The 18,259-nt window shown below is 29.9% G+C and overlaps 1 protein-coding gene across 5 annotated transcripts in view; it reads left to right on the top strand.

Moving 5' to 3' along the window:
• Positions 1-18,259, top strand: part of LOC106783608 (transcription factor AP-2-epsilon) — a 192,389-nt gene that overhangs the window by 154,791 nt on the left and 19,339 nt on the right. For all 5 annotated transcript variants that reach the window (XM_014742299.1, XM_014742334.1, XM_014742307.1 and 2 more), the window contains 2 exons: positions 435-653; positions 1,747-1,798. In XM_014742299.1, the coding sequence (XP_014597785.1) occupies positions 435-653; positions 1,747-1,798 (271 nt within the window). The remainder of the gene's footprint in view (positions 1-434; positions 654-1,746; positions 1,799-18,259) is intronic.

Raw genomic sequence — 18,259 nt, 5'->3', positions numbered from 1 at the left:
GTCATCGCATAGATCATTTTTTTAAACTATAACATAATTATAATAAAGTATTTTTTCATTATCATAATAATCCAGTTAAAATAACATTAGTGCATATAATATTTTCATTCGTATAAATTATAATGAAGATATATAACTACATATACATAAGAAAAAAAAAGAAATTGAACCATTAAAATTAGATTTAATAAAAACAACGTACCAATAATTTTTCAACCATCCTATAATAATTTGAATAATAGAAACTAAAATATTTTAAAGTTCTATTAAAAAATCATAATTTAGTTTTATTTATCTATTTCTAAGACACAACGTATAAAAAATAAAATATCGTTAGAATTCTAAAATCAAATTCTCGTATAATTATAAAACACAATATTATACTACTAAAATATCATATATATAAAGGATTATAATTTTTTATAATTTTACAGACGAACATGCACGCATCCTTTCCTTACGATGGCGGACGCAGTGGTGGTAGTGGCGGCGGAGGTGGTGGTGGCGGTGGGGGAGGAGGCGGGGGAGGTGGTGGAGGTGGCGGAAGGGCTGTCGAATATGGTGCAGTACGTCGTCCTGATGCCCTCCTACCACCCCCAGGCCTTGACCAAACCGACCTCGTTCTACACACCAGCCTCGTTGACGACCCCCAGGTGAGCGACGATGTACGTAATCGCAAGACATTTTTCTCTATTACCTTCCTGCGAATTCGTACTACATCTTTTTTTTCTTTCCTTTTTTTTTTCCACTATTTCATTTTAACACGTTTTACGTAAACCTCATTTCTGATAATAAAATAAACTATAATCAACACCTATGATAAATAAAATACAATGCAATTTATTATATAATTAATAGCATCGTAACATTTTGAATTTTTTTATGAATAAATCGATTAAAATTTCTAAAAAAAATTACTTCATTTTTATAAATATACATATATTGGTACAAGTGGTTTGGTAACAACACTTGTTCTAAAATAATTAAATTGTTCAATACATGTTATTAATCTTTACCTTCTCTTTTTTCAATCTTTTTCTCTGTGCATCCCCGTTTCTTTTTTTTTTTTTTTTGTATACATGACGTATGAAAGAAAAACGGAAAATTTACCTTCGTTCAATGTTCTTTACGAGAAGCAGGTGGCCGTTGCACGGGCACACTTTTAACTTAACTTGTCAAGATGACCTATAACTTGATTTTTGACAGATTTAAGATCGTGTGCACCACGGGCTCGTAACTTTTTCAATTTATGAGATAAAAGTGAAAAAGAGAAAGAGAGAGAGAGAGAGAGATGTGTAAATTTATCTGCGAGTTTTTTTATTTACATTTTTACCATTTTTATCTCCTTGCTCTTTCTTCGTAATTTCTTTCATTATTTTTCTTTTTTTGTTTGTTTGCTCTTACAAATAAATTTTTGTTGGCGAGTAAATGAATCATAAGAAGAAGAAGAAGAAGAAGAAGAACGTTTTACACAACGGTGTAACACGTTGAAAAGCTTTGAACGAGTGAAAGTATTATTTTGCTTTGTGATTTTTTTTGTTCTTTTTCCATGTTGGGTACTTTGATTCTCAGAATTTCAGAGAGAAAGGGTAGAACTCGTTGAGACGTGTATCTACGTAAGGTTTTTTTACGATTCGTTTTTCTTTCTCATTGTCAGCTTATTTTTTCTCAATTGCTACAGATCTTACACACAGATCCATACTTTATATTAATAATACAACTTTCTTTTCTTTTATTTCATTACAGAACACTAACGTGGACGATGGAAGTTTTATGAACGACTTACCACTTCTAAAAAGTAAGTCATATATATATATATATACATACATAAATATATACATATATCTATATAAAACGTATATACATCAAAGGAAATGAAATTACATCACATTTCGTAGTCCCACGTAAAACCACGGCCCAAAATTTATTCTACAATATTAAATTTACGATAAATTCATTTAAATGAATGTAAAAAAGAAAAAAAAAAGGTAGTGCGAAAAAAAATAAAAATAAAAATAGAAAAAGAAGAAAAAGAAAAAAGGAAGGGAAAAAAAGAAAGAGGAATAAAAAGATAGACGAATAATAAGTCTCTACGTAACAGTATCTCTCTACGTATAATTCCGATATAAAAGAGTCAATGATATATATATGCGGAAATATAAAGTGAGTTAACCGTTACGATGTGTCTCTCCTGTCGTATTTAATTAAAATTTATTTCTCTTGTTAGAACATTTGAAGAATACAATGAGAAAGAATATATGACGAGAAAGCCGTTTCGAAGTGTACGAGAAAAGAGAAAAGAAGAAAAAAAAAGTAGAAACGAAAGAGAGAGAAAAAGAGAGAGAGATACCAAAATCTGATATTAAAAAATTAATATAAAAATAGAACAACAAATTATGTATATGAAAAATATCGATTTTCGTATCGCGAGAATTGTCGACATGAATAATGAAAGAAAAAATTATTAGAAAAAAAGAAAGAAAGAAAGAACTTGTTAGAAAAAACTCGGACAGATATAAAAGCAAACAATTATGGTTCTGGTTCACCGATAACTTCGAATTACGTAACACCTGGACCAGTTATCCGTTATCGTCCGAGCCAACTTTACGAAGATGTCTATGTGGTTGGTACAGGAATAATAGCAAAAGACCTCGCTCGGTTATAAGGAAACTTGAACGTTTCATTAGATTCTTTTAACCCAATTTGAATCATTCGAAAAAGTTCAGAAAATTAACTGCGTTTTGTTCTATATACATAAGATATTAGAATACGTATTTTAATTGGATGATAATAATTAAATACCAAATCGTTGCATAATTTTCATTCAACAAAATATTCATAATCCATTTGTATCGTACAATCAACAAAATGTCGCTGCATTTTTTTCTTCTTATACATAAAATATTATTATATTATATTATATAAAAATTGTATATGTTTCATTAATTGATAATGACTAATACAAAATATATCTGATTAGTTATTTCTCTCGTCCAAAATTATAATTCTTAATACGGAATCACAGGGAACTTGGACATAAAAAGAAGTAGAACTTAATTTAATTAAGTTTAACTTTATTGGGACTTCTTCAGCAACTTAATTTTACAGTTCAGCGTCTTTTTTTATTATGTAGACATACATTTTTCTTTTTATTAATATTCCAAACACAAAACATCTAAACTTCGTTAAATATTCGATCGTTACAATTTGAAACTCTCAACCACACTGAGAACAAAATATATCCTTCCATAATCTCGTTCAAAATTCGTTTAAAAAGTTTCACTACAAAATATTTTTAAACCCCTAGAATTATTCAAAAAACGAAAGTATAGAAAATTGGTTATAGTTAAATACCTTAATGTTTCGTTCTTATACAAATAATATTAGAACGCATATCTGAGCTTTGGTGTTAATGATATTTTTTAAAATTCAACGCGTATATGTAAATGAGTAATCAACTATCCGTGTAACTTGTCACGTCAAATTTGCAACATGGTAAAGGAAGATCAAAGAAACGAATGTTCAAATGAACGAACGAATCTCGGCCAATGACATTACTTTCTTACGAAAGTGTCACGCACACGCGGGCCCGTTTCTATTCGATTGATCGGTTGTTCCTTCACTCGATTCGATCATTCGAACGATCGATCGATCGATCCATCTATTTATCGATCACCGCCCTATATTTTCATCACAGCTCCGTTAATAATCAATTTCTCAAAATTCTGCAATTAATTAACCCGTTTCTCTTTTTTTTTTCTCTTTGACCATACTCGGAAAGAAAATCTCCCCCCGCCCCCCCCTCACTGATTTATCGATTAAATTTTCGGAATTTTCGCGACTATTTAGATTTAGGGTTAATTCTATTGCATTAGTGATTTATCAAAGAAAATATAAACGGGGTAAAAAGAAAAACCAATTGGTTAAACGAGAAGGTATCACAGGGAACTTGGACATAAAAAAGAAGTAGAACTTAATTTAACTAAGTTAAATTTAAACTCAGTTAAAATAAGTTAAATTAAGTTCTACTTTTTTTTTTATGTCCAAGTTCCCTGTGATACCTTCTCATTAAGAATTTTATTTTTAGGCGAGAGAAATAACTGATTAAACAATCGGGTAAATTATTTGAACAAGGAGGAGCCAAGGGTGGGGGAAGGTAGGGGATAGGGGGTTACATCGTTTTTAATCTTAAACAACGAGATTAAAAAAAAAAAAAAAAAAAAAAAAAAAAACGTATAATAATTATAATGATAGAAAATAAATACAAATTATATATTAAAACAAAATTCGGTTTCCTTTTTTTTTTTTTTTTAGATAGAATGCAAATTGGACTCGGTTGAGAGAAAGTGAACGTTCTCAGGCTGAAAATGAACAGAGAAATGGAAAAAAAAAAAAAAAAAGAAAATAAAACGTATAATACTTAACAGAGTTTATATTGTCAATTTGAAAAAAGAACTGACACAAGAGTTTGGTATTATATTCGAGATAAAAGATAAATAAAGAATGTTACGAGGCGAGATAAACTTCCTGAAAAACACAATCGTACGATTTGGCCATGCTCGTTGCTTCTCCGATTCTACCTTTCTTTCATATAAAGGAATAAAACGTCAAACTTTGGAAATGGTAGAACGATTCAGAAATATACCTACTTCGTACACGGGGTATATAACAACCCTAGGCGTGTTATAGGTTCTTTACTTTTCTCCAATGGGCAACACAATGGCAGAAAAGTACCCGGTGTTGATAGAATAGCCGGTAAAAGAGAGAGAAACGTAAAGAGACAGAAAGAGAGAGAAAGATGCGAGAAATAAAAAAGAAATAAAAAGAAAAAGAAAGAGAAAGAAAAAGAGTACGTGCCCGCCGGGCGGATCGGATTTCATTCATTGTCATTGTAATTTTCTTGACGGGGTGTAGTTTTCGGGGCGTTACTCGCCATAGGGGCATTACCTACAGATGGCTGTTTGTTCCGAACGTCACCAAGGGTTATTATATGCCTCGTTACTCGTACCCTCTCTTTACCAACTTATTTGGACATAGTACTACTTCTTCATTCTTCATTCTTCTTCATTCCTCTCCTCTTAGATTCTTTTCTTTATTTTCACTCGAAGAAGTTTAACTATACCAACTTGTAAACTTTACTTTTTTTAACGTTACTTCTACTTCTACTTCTACTAGTTCTTCTTTTATTTAATCTCGAATCGTTTCTATTATACAATTAATTGTTTCTCTCGTCCAAAAATATATAATTATTAATAAAAAGCGTTAATAAGAAGCGTTCAACTTGTTCGAAATAAATCGTTCATAAAGATTTAATAACCGTCCAAATTCCCTGTGATACATATTTTAATATTATAGTTCTGGACAAGATTATCGATAAATTAAATTAATAAAAAGGTATCTTAAGGAATTAGGACATTGAAAAGAAATAGAACTTCGTTTTGATAAGTTGGACGTTTCGTTCCTTTATTGTATTGGGATTTATTCAGCAACTGGAAATTTTATTTTATTGTTATTTTTATATTACGAAATACATGAGACCCATACATTATAAAATATTAGATGTTACTTTAATCTCTGAAGTTTAGCGTCTTTTTTATTTAAGCAGATATACATTTTTTTGTATAATATTCAAAACACTATACATCTACACTTCGTTATGTCTTGATCCGTTATATTTGAACACTCAACAAAACTGTTTCAATCTAGACTAGTGTTTATTAGTCTAGATATCTAGTTTCTATTATATTTTCGAAATTCTCGTTAAAGTAACAAAAATAGGAGAATAAAGGAGAGCAAATAAACGTCGTGTACAATTGTTAAAAGCACCGATCTTTTTTTTTTCTTTTTTTTCTTTTACGATTCCCCAACGTTAACCTTAATTATCGAAGTTGACGTCGTTTACGGTAGTTCCAATTATACGTGATGATAGAAATCGATGATGGAAATCCTGATTTAATCCGATCAATCTATCTCTAACCAACTCGAGAAATCCTCCTCCTCCTCCTCCTTCTCCTCTTCCTCCTCGTCCTCCTCCTCTTCCTTCTTCACCTTCTTGTCTTTTATATTCTTTATAGGATTTTATCATCATGAATTTAATTTTCTTTTCAATGAATACTCTTGGGTCAAAGTTAATTGGATAATTATGCCATCTATATCTTAATTAGAACTGTTTGCTCTTTAAGTCTTGAACCCTTTTTTTTAACACCCTGTATAGCGACACGCGTTCCGTTTCTCGGAAGCCGGTTATACAATTACCACGACTTACCTTGGCTGCTTCGTCGTTCCAAGAGACGTGCTCCAGTTTGTTGTCCATAGCATACTACAAGTTCCGATCTATCGAGAACGAACTTATTTCTATCTATATTTTTATCTATTTTCATCTAAAAAAATATATATATCTCTTTTAATCGTTGATTTTCGAAATTTATTTCTTTTTTTTTCAAAGCGAACCAATATTATAATTTAAATACGATACTAAGTTCAAATTGGAATTAAAGGAATTTTCGAATTATTTAACAGAAAAGAATAATTGTATATTTTCATGAAACAATATCTATAATTCAATTAGTTGTTTCTCTCGTACAAAAATAAAATTATTAATAAATAGGTATCAGAGGAAATTTGGACATTCAAAAGAACTAGAATTTAACTAAATTAATCAAAACGAAGTTCTAGTTATTTTGATTGTCCAAATTTCCTACGATACCTATTTATTAATATCTAAAATTTTGATTTATATTTGTCTATCTACAGTATAAAACTTGTTCTCCATATACTATTCGATAACAAAGTTCAAAATGAAATTCAATGATTTTTCAATTTATTTAACAAACTATTCGATAACAAAGTTCAAATTGAAATTCAATTAATTTCCGATTTATTTAACAAAATAGAATAATTATATATTTTCATGAAACAATATCTATAATTTTAATTTATATTTCTCTACCCACACATTGTACAACTTGTTCTCCGTATACTATTCGATAACAAAGTTCAAACTGAAATTCAATTAATTTTCGATTTATTTAACAAAAAAGAAAAATTGTATATTTTCATGAAATATAATATCTATAATTTTGTTTTTTTTTTTTTAATTCTTCCATGAAGTATTTTTTTTTGTTTTAACGTGTTCCTTTTATTCGATCGAAAGACCACGGACTGACTCTCTGATTTCTTATTTAACCAGGCGTGCCTGCCGATAGAGTAAAACCGGCAAAGGAACGTACGCTTCGGCCCGCGTAAGGAAAGCGAACGAGTTTTTGTGGTTAATCGGCCAGTCTCGAAGACCCAACAACTATCGGCTCGATTATCGAAACGCATGGTTACCGCTGTTAGAAAAGATTAATCGTTCAAATAAGAACCGCAGAACGCGCCTTGCTTTTTCTTTCTTTTTTCTTTTCTTACCTTTTTCTTTTCTTTTTTTTTTTACCCTGTTTATAATTTTTCTAATACATTCATCGTTCCTTAGATTAATATAAATAAATTTTCTCTCGTTAGCTTTATTTAATAAATTAAATATAAAAACAAATATGTCATCCTTATGGAATATTTCGAATTTTCACATACTGTAATTCTAAAATATTCTAATTTTTAACATACAATTACAAGAGGATATAAATTAAAATTAATATATCAAATAATGACAAATTTATTTCAATATTACTTAACGTATATATTGATAAAAGCTTACATTTACTACACGTATACAAAGTATGTATGAATAAATCGGAATAGAAGATAACATTTTTCGTTTAATACACCGTTATCGAATAAATTATGTTTAATAATTCAAACTTCAAATACCTTCTCCTACGAATTTATAATAATCATAGTAACTAGCCGTACATTATCAAAGTTCGACTGATACAAATAAACTAAACGAAGAGAAAATAAATCAAACGACTGAAATCTATACGTAAACATTACAAAGTACGTGTCAAGTGTCAAAAACCAAATAAATTTCTTATCAACCTTTAAAAATATTAAAATCATCCCCCTTTCCAGCCTCTTTGCATCACCCGTCCGTAGAAATAAATTCATCTAACGTAGAATGATAAAACTTAAGAAATAAATAAAACACTAGAAAGAAAATCTTTTCCTTGAATTCGTTCGATCATTTCGATTGATACGAATCTCATATATCAAAAAAAAAAAAAATTGATAATAAAACCCTTATTGCATCGAAGAGGGAGGACCTCCCCCCCCGCTGTTTTAAAATAACTCGAGTTAAATGAGAGCGTTAAACCGTGCGTTAATAAAAACCGTATTACATACATCGATCGATCATTATCGGATGCTCGTGCACGAGCGAATCACAAGCAAGCAAGGAAGCAAGCAAGTAAGAACGTCGTAAACTCTTTGTCATCACACGTTATTCGAATCAACGAGTATCCCCCGTCGTGTTGAACAAATTCAAAAAAAAGAAAGAGGAGGAGATTCACTTGGGGGGTTTCTGCTAGTTCAAACTAGCACCAGTAGTTCACCACCACCATCTTTATGGGAAGGGGCCAACAAAAAGGGGTCCCCGAACCTGGTGGTAGGAAAATCAGTTGGTCTAATGAAATTAACGAAGGAACGAAGAAGAAGTAGCAGCAGTAGCAGTAGCAGCATCCATCCATCCATCCATCGTTCGTTTTTGCCTCAGGGCCAGGTGGATATCCTTCAGCCCTTACTGGCGAAAGTGCACCAAGTGAGAAAGACCCCCCGTTGTCGAGAAAGAAAGACCGAGTGAGACATAAACTCGCCCGTTCTCAAAAAGTCACACCCCGTTCGATACAGCTAACCAATCAAGGTCGAGAACTAAGCGAAGTAATTTCTACACTGCCGATTGGTTAAACTTCCGGCGCGTTGATTGCCCAGGAAATCGTGCGTGTGTTCTCTATCTATCTCTTTCTTTCTTTTTCTTTTTCTTTTTCTTTTTTTTTTCTCACCAAGTTAGATCAAGAGAAACGTGTACTTTCAAACTTTTAAAGTCTCTAAAGAAATTACGTGTTTTATATACGAATTTATTTTTCTACAAAAATTTATGTTTAAACAACATTTAAAACTAATAATATTTCTAATATTTATTATATTATATATGCAGGATGTCAGAATACATCTGTAAATAATATCACACACGCACACACGTGTTTTAACTCTTTACGGGACCACGTTGCATTTCTAGAACATATCGATCAATCATAAAAATCTATCAAAAAGCGGCTAGATAACTTTTAAAAAAATATTATTACGTATTAGGATTGATCAATAGTTAGGTGCGTTTTTTTTTTGTATTATTAATATCTCCAAAGTAAATTTTACGAAAACAATCCATTAAGCAGTTTCAAAGTAAAGTTTTAACACAATAAACGCACGAACTTTTGGTTCATTTTCTAAAATATGTATAATATATATTATAAAATTATTTATTTATTATCTCTTGTAAACAAGATTTGTTTATTATTATTATTATTTTTCCTATAACTCGTACGCTTTTTTTTATTATCGAATAAAAAAATCGCAATTAACGTTCTTACTTCGTAAAGAATGAAAATGAGATCAATTAAGTCAACATAAACACTCACAAATTTATATACAAAAATGTTTCGTTAAAACAATGTTATACAAGTTTTTTAATAAACGTTTATTATATTATTTATTCGCAGATAAATATTAAAAAATTGCAATAAATATATATATATATAGTTATACGCGTCAATAACAATTCTACCTTTTTCATTCTCGTCGATGAAAACATGATAATGAAAGATGTTCAATCTTGAGATCGTTATGATGTTTCACCTGACAAGTTTCATCGTGATTTATTACGATAATTACCGTACTGTATCAACAAATATTCCTCATAATTATACATTTTAACGGTCGCCAAAGCGAAAACGTGCTCGTTTTTCTCCATAGATTTGAAAACTAGTCGTAACGAGGTACCCGATATAAATCAACATAGACGATAATAGTTAAGGAAATGAAAAAGATAATATTAAAACGAAGAAGTAATGAGTTAACGAGTATTTATTTCAAATTATATTAGTTATATCTCGAATAAACAAGTAATTAGAAAAAAAAAATAAAAAGAAACAAACAACATTCCCAACTATTTACCATCCAATAATTTATTTTCCCTCATTTATAATAATAATTTGAAAAGTAAATTCACGTCAAATTAATTATTACATTTATAATTAACTTATCAAATAATATTTCTCTCTCGCTTAAACGCTAATACTAATATTAACTTCTTAAATTAATCATTAATTATCTCTCTTTCAGAGAAGAATTCATTGAATTAAACAATAAAAAAAAAAAATTGATAAACTTCCCGATGAAAGGTTATCGTTTAAAAAAAAACAAAAAAAAAAGAAGAAAATATAATGAACGTACAAACGCGTTTGTATATAAAAATCTTGGAAATCGATTAATCGAACGTGTTGGAAAAGTTTGACGTTAAACGACCGATGAAAAATCACGCGTCACATCCGATACCATGTGTGTGTATATGTGTATGTGTATATATATATATCTAATACCGCAATACCACGTTTATTTATCTCACGGTGAAAACTTAAACAATCTCACGATGACTTTTTACATAACGACACGTACACCCACACACATACGCGTTACAACTTTGACGCATAGATCCCAATGCAGCCTTGACGAGTGAATGAGTGATATCTTATGACAAATCCGACGATAGCACGTCGATTTGCAAAAGAACGTATTTTCTTCTTCTTGTTCGCGCGTGTCTCATATAAGATTCTACAGTTGGACTCTTGTTGGGATTAATTTATCAATACACACCAACCACCTGAGTGTTATAATCGCGTTACACAATCGTACTATAAATCATAGAGAGACGTGGATAGAAATAAATGTGTGTGTGAGTATGGATGTGTTTGTATGTGTGCACAATCGGACGAATGGATGGATGGATGGATGAACTATCATTCTTCGACCAATCATTAAAATTCAAAAGAGAAAGAGAGAAGTGAGATTGCATCGAGTTAGTTCTAAATGATTTCTTTAAATAGCCCGAAGCTGTGGATAATATTAAATCATCGTCGTCGTAATTGTCGTCTCTTTATTTTTATTTTTATTTTTATTTTTATTTTTCTTTTTCTTTTTCTTTATTGAAGCATCCTCCAATCTTTTGACATCTTGTCTATATAGATACGAGATCGATGACTCAACCGGAATCTCTCACACCGTCTTCTTAATTCTATTCTAATCTATTGAAAAACACCGTTATTTCAATAGATTATTTTTTTAATAATATGGATCATATTTATCTTTCTTTCTTTTCTCTTTCTTTCGTAAGAGACAACGAGTTTTTTTTTTTTTTTTCAATGAAAAACACCGTTATTTCAATAGATTATTTTTTTAATAATATGGATCATATTTATCTTTCTTTCTTTTCTCTTTCTTTCGTAAGAGACAACGAGTTTTTTTTTTTTTTTTTTCAATGAAAATTTATAATCAATATAAAGTGTGTTTGATTTGAATAGATTCAATTAAATATCTTGGAAACTTTGTTAATGGTTGAAAACAATATGTTAGACAATAGTTGAATGGTTCAATAAGAGCTACGTTATTTGATATTATTAATATTTTTAATTAATTTGATTTTTTTTTTTAAATGGAATTAATGGTTTTCATTCCAAGAAAAATTGTGTTAGTTTACAAGATATTTTTCAATTTTAATATTGATTAAATCATATATTGTTATTATCAAAATTACAAAAGTAATCGAAATAATAGTTGTACTGGAATTTATACACAATATAAATTATTGGTAATAACCAAAAAAGATGAAAGATGGTCTGTAAAAATTTGACATTAACGTATGAAAAATATTAAAAAAAGAAATAGAATCAGAATACAATTAAAAATAAATAAATAACATCAAACACGCAGTTGGTATTAAAAATCCTCGAATAAATGTAATTGAAAGAAATTAATTAATCCCTATAATCGTCACATGAGTGTACGAGCAAAAGATTAAAAAAGAAGAAAAAGATTTGTACTACATTATTTCTAAATTTGACGACAAAAAATACTCATTAAAATTTGAATGATAAAACCTTTTCTCTATTATTTTTCCGATATATATTCCCAACCGTGAACGCAATTAAATCTCAAGAATAGAATTTAAAAATCAATTCTTTCTCTCTAACGATAGATCGGTGATGTGATGTGTTTGTTACCTGGTACTCAATTATCTACATAACGATGAGAAACAGTTTTCTCTTGTTGGACCTTGGCCAAGAAAGGACAAAAAGGGCCTCACCCATATTACACTATTACCTTACAAATTTCTAACGTGCTTTATTACACGTTCAAATACATACAATTTGTTTCCTAATTATTAACATACATGTATTCGCAAAAGTATATCACCTGTTCGATTTTATATATTAAAAAAATAAAATCTACAATTTTATTCTTATCTATACAGGGAGAAAAAGAAAGGGAATAAAAAAGAATATGAAATAAAAATCAAAAAAAGAAAGAAAGAAGGATATTAGATAGATCAAATCTAATTATAAGTTAAAAGAAAACGAGGAATTAAAAACATTTGTTGACTGTTTCGAATTATAACGAGCTAATACGTAACGAAGTTTAGATATTTTGTGTTTTGAATATTAAAAATTTAAAATAATAATGTATGTCTACTCAATGAAAAAAGACGCTGAACTATAAAGATTAAGTTGCTGAATAAGTCCCAATAAAATGAAACTTAGTTAAATTAAGTTCTACTTCTTTTTTATGTCCAAGTGATACCTTCTCATTAAAAACAACAATGTTAGTGTTGACGGGGAAGATAGTATACGTGAAAGTGAACGGGTTTCGAAAATATATGTTCTTCACCTCTTCCTCTTTTTTTCCTTCCTTTCTTTCTTTCTTTCTTTCTCCTATCCTTTCTTTATCTTTTCTTTACGATGTTATAACGAGAAGGGAACGAACGAATGCGTTTATTATTTCCACCAATGATTCGACGATGTAATTTTCGTACTAATCAAAATGAATTTAAAGTCAACGATATATCATACACCTTCCGCACCCATATACATACGTATAATATGTATATGTGTTTCCTTTGATGATATTTCCTCGAATAACAGGTTTCTTTCCCTTCAAAATTGATCTGCTCGCTGCCACGTAGCACGAATCAATGTAATGCAAATATTCCTTAATCGTTTATATTTCTCATGCAGGTATTGTTTTTTTCCTTATTATTTTCTTCTTTTTGATTAAGTAATAGCAAAATCATTCAATGAGTTTAGATTTGTAATAATCACGGATATTTCTAAGAATGTTTAACACGCATAATCGGATTTTTTTTCTACTGTCATGTTTTTGTTTTTTTCAATGTGTATATCTACAATATTAATTTTGTTATCTACGAATATTACTCTAATAAGTAGATATAGAAACGAATTTGTTCTCATCTCGTGATTGTCGATAATTCGCGTTTAAATATTATTATACGTATGTTTTTTTTTAATATGAATTTCTTTTTTTCTTTTTCTCGAAACTATCCAACAATGATACTTTCGAGACTAGATTAATTATCACGTCGTACACTTGATATGTGTATTCAAGGTGAACGCTTGAATTAGAAATAAAAAGAAAATGTTATTAATTACCGTCATACACTGAAATGATTTAATATAGCAAAGTTAACAAAAATAAAAAAAAAATAACAATAAAATTAAATCGATTAAAAGGATGTGAACAATTACTATGTTCCGATTAATGTATAATTAAACATACACACATATATATATATATATATATATATATAACTATAAATAGTACAAGTATATTATTAAACAGATTAAAAAGAAAATAAAAAGAAAATGAAAGTGAACTCGTGCGTTCTTTCATTCACATTGGAAAAAAAGAACGTTGACCGGACGTGTCCCGTTTCCGTTGGTATGAAAATTATACGGATTCGTGCTGCAATCATTATCTTACCTTTTTTACATTCTTAAATCTTTTTCTTTTATTTTTTCTTAATTTCATCCTCGCGTACGTATGCCTTCTTCGTGTCTCGTTCAAGTGATATTATCTAACAAAGAAAAAATAAATAAATTCAACCAACAAGTGTATAAAGAGACGAGTTTTAGATACAAAGAGAAATTGATACTTTTCTTAGCTAAACCGTGAATTCATTATACATACCGTCGGTAAAAAAAGGTATAAAATAAAACTATAACACAAGTGTGTATACTGAACGTTCGCGTGCGAACACATTTAAAAATAAAAAACCAACAAAAACCACGTATCGAGTGACTTATATATTTATTAATTATAATTAAATTTTTGTTCTTCGTTCAGCAATGTAGACAAATTATTTTCCAATATAATATATGAAATATAATATAAAAGATAATCACATTGAAGATTGTGAAATAATGAAAAATGAAATGTAACGAAAGATAATAAGAAGAAGAAAAAAAAAAGAAAAAAAAAGAAAAGATAATATGTAATAATAAAAAGGAAGAAATCTACTCTATATGTATATAATATGTGTGTTTGTGAAATAAACGTAGCACACGGGATCGATTAGAAATCTCGTAAAACGATTACGATCTTGTTCTCGACTAGCCGGGGGGGAGAAACTCCGCCTTCGAAACACCTTCGACAACCATTGTTGCCTATGATCCGCCTCGTTAAGTATTCTATGAATCGCGACTTTACGACGGTGAATCCTGTAATCAAAACCGGCCGGTGTTGAGCAACTCGCAGACTGCAGGTCTGCGTTATTTAACCTCCGGCTGTATACGGTCTGCCACCACACTCTTATACACACTGTCGTTTTTCAACCGTCGGATTACTCTATGAATCATTTACTATATATATATATATGTGTGTGTGTGTGTGTGTGTAATAATACACAATCGGACGAATTATTTTATTTCTATTCGACGAAAAGAAAAATTCGAATCTTCGTAATTAATCATTAACCCATTGAGTACATATATAAAAGCAATCTGCATAGACCAAAGACGCATATATGCGCTTATCAATTTTTTCTGGAATTTTATTTTATTAAAATAGTTAAATATTAACAAGAAAATTATTACGTTCCCGGTGATTGAAATCATTAAGTAAATTTTGTATTTAAAGGGTTAATACGTTTCATACCATGCGTGTACACCATCGATGGTACAGTGTTCAACTTTTCATTCAAGTCTTGTGTACCACTGGTGGTACACGCGTACAACGTTGCTTGAATAAAAAGTTTGAACATTTTGAATAATGCAAGTGGGGGTTGATAATATTTCGAAGTGAAACTTTTTTTATGAAATTTTATGAAACAATTATTGAACGAATCAAGTATTAATGTGTATGTGTGTGTGTGCGTTTATGCATGCATGAGATATATCTATCGATAATTATTGCGAGATGCGTTTTTTTATGGAAAAAAAGTGGGGATGTTACGTACCTTAAATAATTGTTAATTAATCGAAGGAAATGTGTATCGTTGTTTAAAAGCACGGAGTAAAAGTTCGACGCACCATCCTCTTCGAAATCAAACAATAAACTGACTCGTTTATCCTCTATGAAAGTACGTTTATTCAATGTTGTTTATATCACTTTCCAAATAAGGAAATTGTATTTATTGAGAATATTATTTCATTTATACACATGCGCAACGTTCGGAAAGTCATATAAACAACATTTAATAAAAGTATTTACATAGAAGACAAAGCCCCATTTCAACGATAGATTTCGAAGAGGACGGTGCTTCAAACATATACTCAGTGTTTCTAAATTATAATACATATTTTTTTTTCGATTAATTAATAATTATTTTAATATTCTTATACACTCTAATTATATTTCAGATTTATTTCAACGCATATACATTTTTTTCGATTAATTAACAATTATTTTAATATTCTCATACAATCTAATTGTATTTCAGATTTATTTCTGCGCATATATATTTTTTTCTATTAATTAACAATCAATTAAAGTATATCGAACGTTCCTAATGTATTTTAATAATTATTAAGATTGTTTAAATGAAAATATATTTATTTTAAAGTTTCTGCACAGTAATAATTTCGAGAATCAAATTTTTGTCTAATAGAATATATCAGATAGAAATTATTTAATATTAAATATATAATGATTAATGCAATTATATATATGTGTCTAAACAATTCTAAATATAATTAGAGTGCATTAGAGTATTGAAATAATTATTAACTAATCGAAGGAAATGTATAATTTTAATTTAAAAATACAAAGTATAAGATCGAGGCACCTTCCTCTTTGAAATCAAACAATAAATTGAATCGTATGTTCTCTGTGCACAAGTACGTTTATTAACAAATTTATCTTTTACTTCTTTATCCAAATCTTCGCAATAAAGCATAAAATAAAATTCTATCCTTCGTTAAATTATCGTACCATTGACGTTAAAAAAAAACATCATTGAAACAAGTTTCTTTCTTTCTATAAATTATATTTACTCAAGGTAAAACGAAACTAACAAATGCACATTTAATTTTTCACTCGTCTTTGATTTCTCAGTCATCATCGGTTTCTCGCATCGGGCAAGAAGAAACGTTGCCGTAGAAAATAATGATAGGAACTTAACAAATTAGTTTTATGCTTTAAATTTCAATGAATCAATTTATCATCATAACGTGTGTTTCTCACCATTCTCAATTAGTAATAGAAGAAATTGCAATCTATCGTACGAAACATCTCACATATATCTATATATATATATATATATATTTTTTTTTTTTAAAACAAAATCTTCCCACCTCTCCCCCCCATTTCAATATAACAGTATTCTTCGAGTGAAAAAGAAAAAGGAAAAGAAAAGAAGGTTCAAAATGTCCGATCAATTTCCTATTATACGATAGGTAGATATTCTGTATCATGCACCGTTACCGAGAACCTATCAGAGACAAGTGTGTGGTTACGCCTACGTATTACATTATATACCTGCCATACTACTTATCTCTAACTAATCTTGGATCGATTAAGAAAGACAGAGAAAAAGAAAGAGAGAGAGAGAGAAATCAGTGGATATCGAAAGCAACGAGAAGAAAAAGAAAAAAAAGACATGATCGTGAATGATCCGCTTTCGCTGTTGGATGATCCAAATGAAATCGAGGCGTTACCACCACACAACCACTTCGGAGAATACGATTACGCAATATGCAAATGAATGATCTATCTCGGTTATTATTCGGAAGGTGTAACAACCAATAGATACGTGCGATCAAATTTAATACGCATACCGCATAGTTTATTATTTTTAAATGAACGTGTTAAAAACCGTGTATAGAGAAATTAATAGACTAAATCTTAGAAACATTTTTAACGAATAAAATACAAAAAGAACTCGTATATATACAGAACCATGTTAGGTATCTCGTTTGGGGTCTATTAGTCCCTCGTAATACATCTACGGGGTCGTTCATGATGACAAATTATCCAGTGGCTACTTCCTAGACGTTATCTTGCCACGGACAAGGAGGTAGCACCAAGAAGAACCGGTGAGAAACGATTAGCTCTCTCGAGACATCTCCCCAACACAAGTTAACCCGTCCCCCGTCCCCCATCATGGATCTGTTGCATGGGAAATCTTATAGGAGCGTCAACTTCATGGCAACTATAAGTTCTTACATGTATAAAAGATTTCTGTCGTTGTGTCGTTCCTTTCGAACTCTCTTTTTTTTTCTCTCTCTCTCTCTCTCTCTCTCTTTCTATTTCAATTTCTCTTTTTCTTCAGTTTCATTATGCCGAGCATTCGACGAACGTTCTTATTTCCGCGTTATGAGGAATTCTAAGAAAACTTCGCTTTCGTTTTTATCGATAACGATCTGTACTGTAATACTTGAAAACGTGTAACGCAATCGAAATGACGAGTAGAGAAAAGTAAATTCTCTTATTAAACGAAGATATAAAACCAGGCAGGTAGGTAGGTAGGTAGGTAGGTAGGTAGGCAAAAAAACCTTTTGATGTATTTTTAATTTTTTGTATATATATCATTTTTACCTCGCATCACGTTGGAAGGATGGATACTCATTAAATTTCATTGGATAATTCAAAGAGACTAAGGTATAGTTGTTGTTGTTGGTTGTTCTATCGTTGTCAATGAAAATGCRTGTTGCAACACGAGTATCATCTCTATCCATAGATTGATCATTTTTCAATGAGAATTTCTTGAAATTGAAACAACGACAACAACGAATTTTTATGTATTTTTAATTTTTTGTATATA

Source organism: Polistes canadensis, unplaced genomic scaffold (genome assembly GCF_001313835.1).
Source record: "Polistes canadensis isolate GaletaPanama2010 unplaced genomic scaffold, ASM131383v1 scaffold_1, whole genome shotgun sequence".
Classification (NCBI taxonomy): domain Eukaryota; kingdom Metazoa; phylum Arthropoda; class Insecta; order Hymenoptera; family Vespidae; genus Polistes; species Polistes canadensis.
The sequence above is the reverse complement of the archived record's forward strand: the minus strand, read 5'-3'. Positions and strand labels throughout refer to the sequence as shown.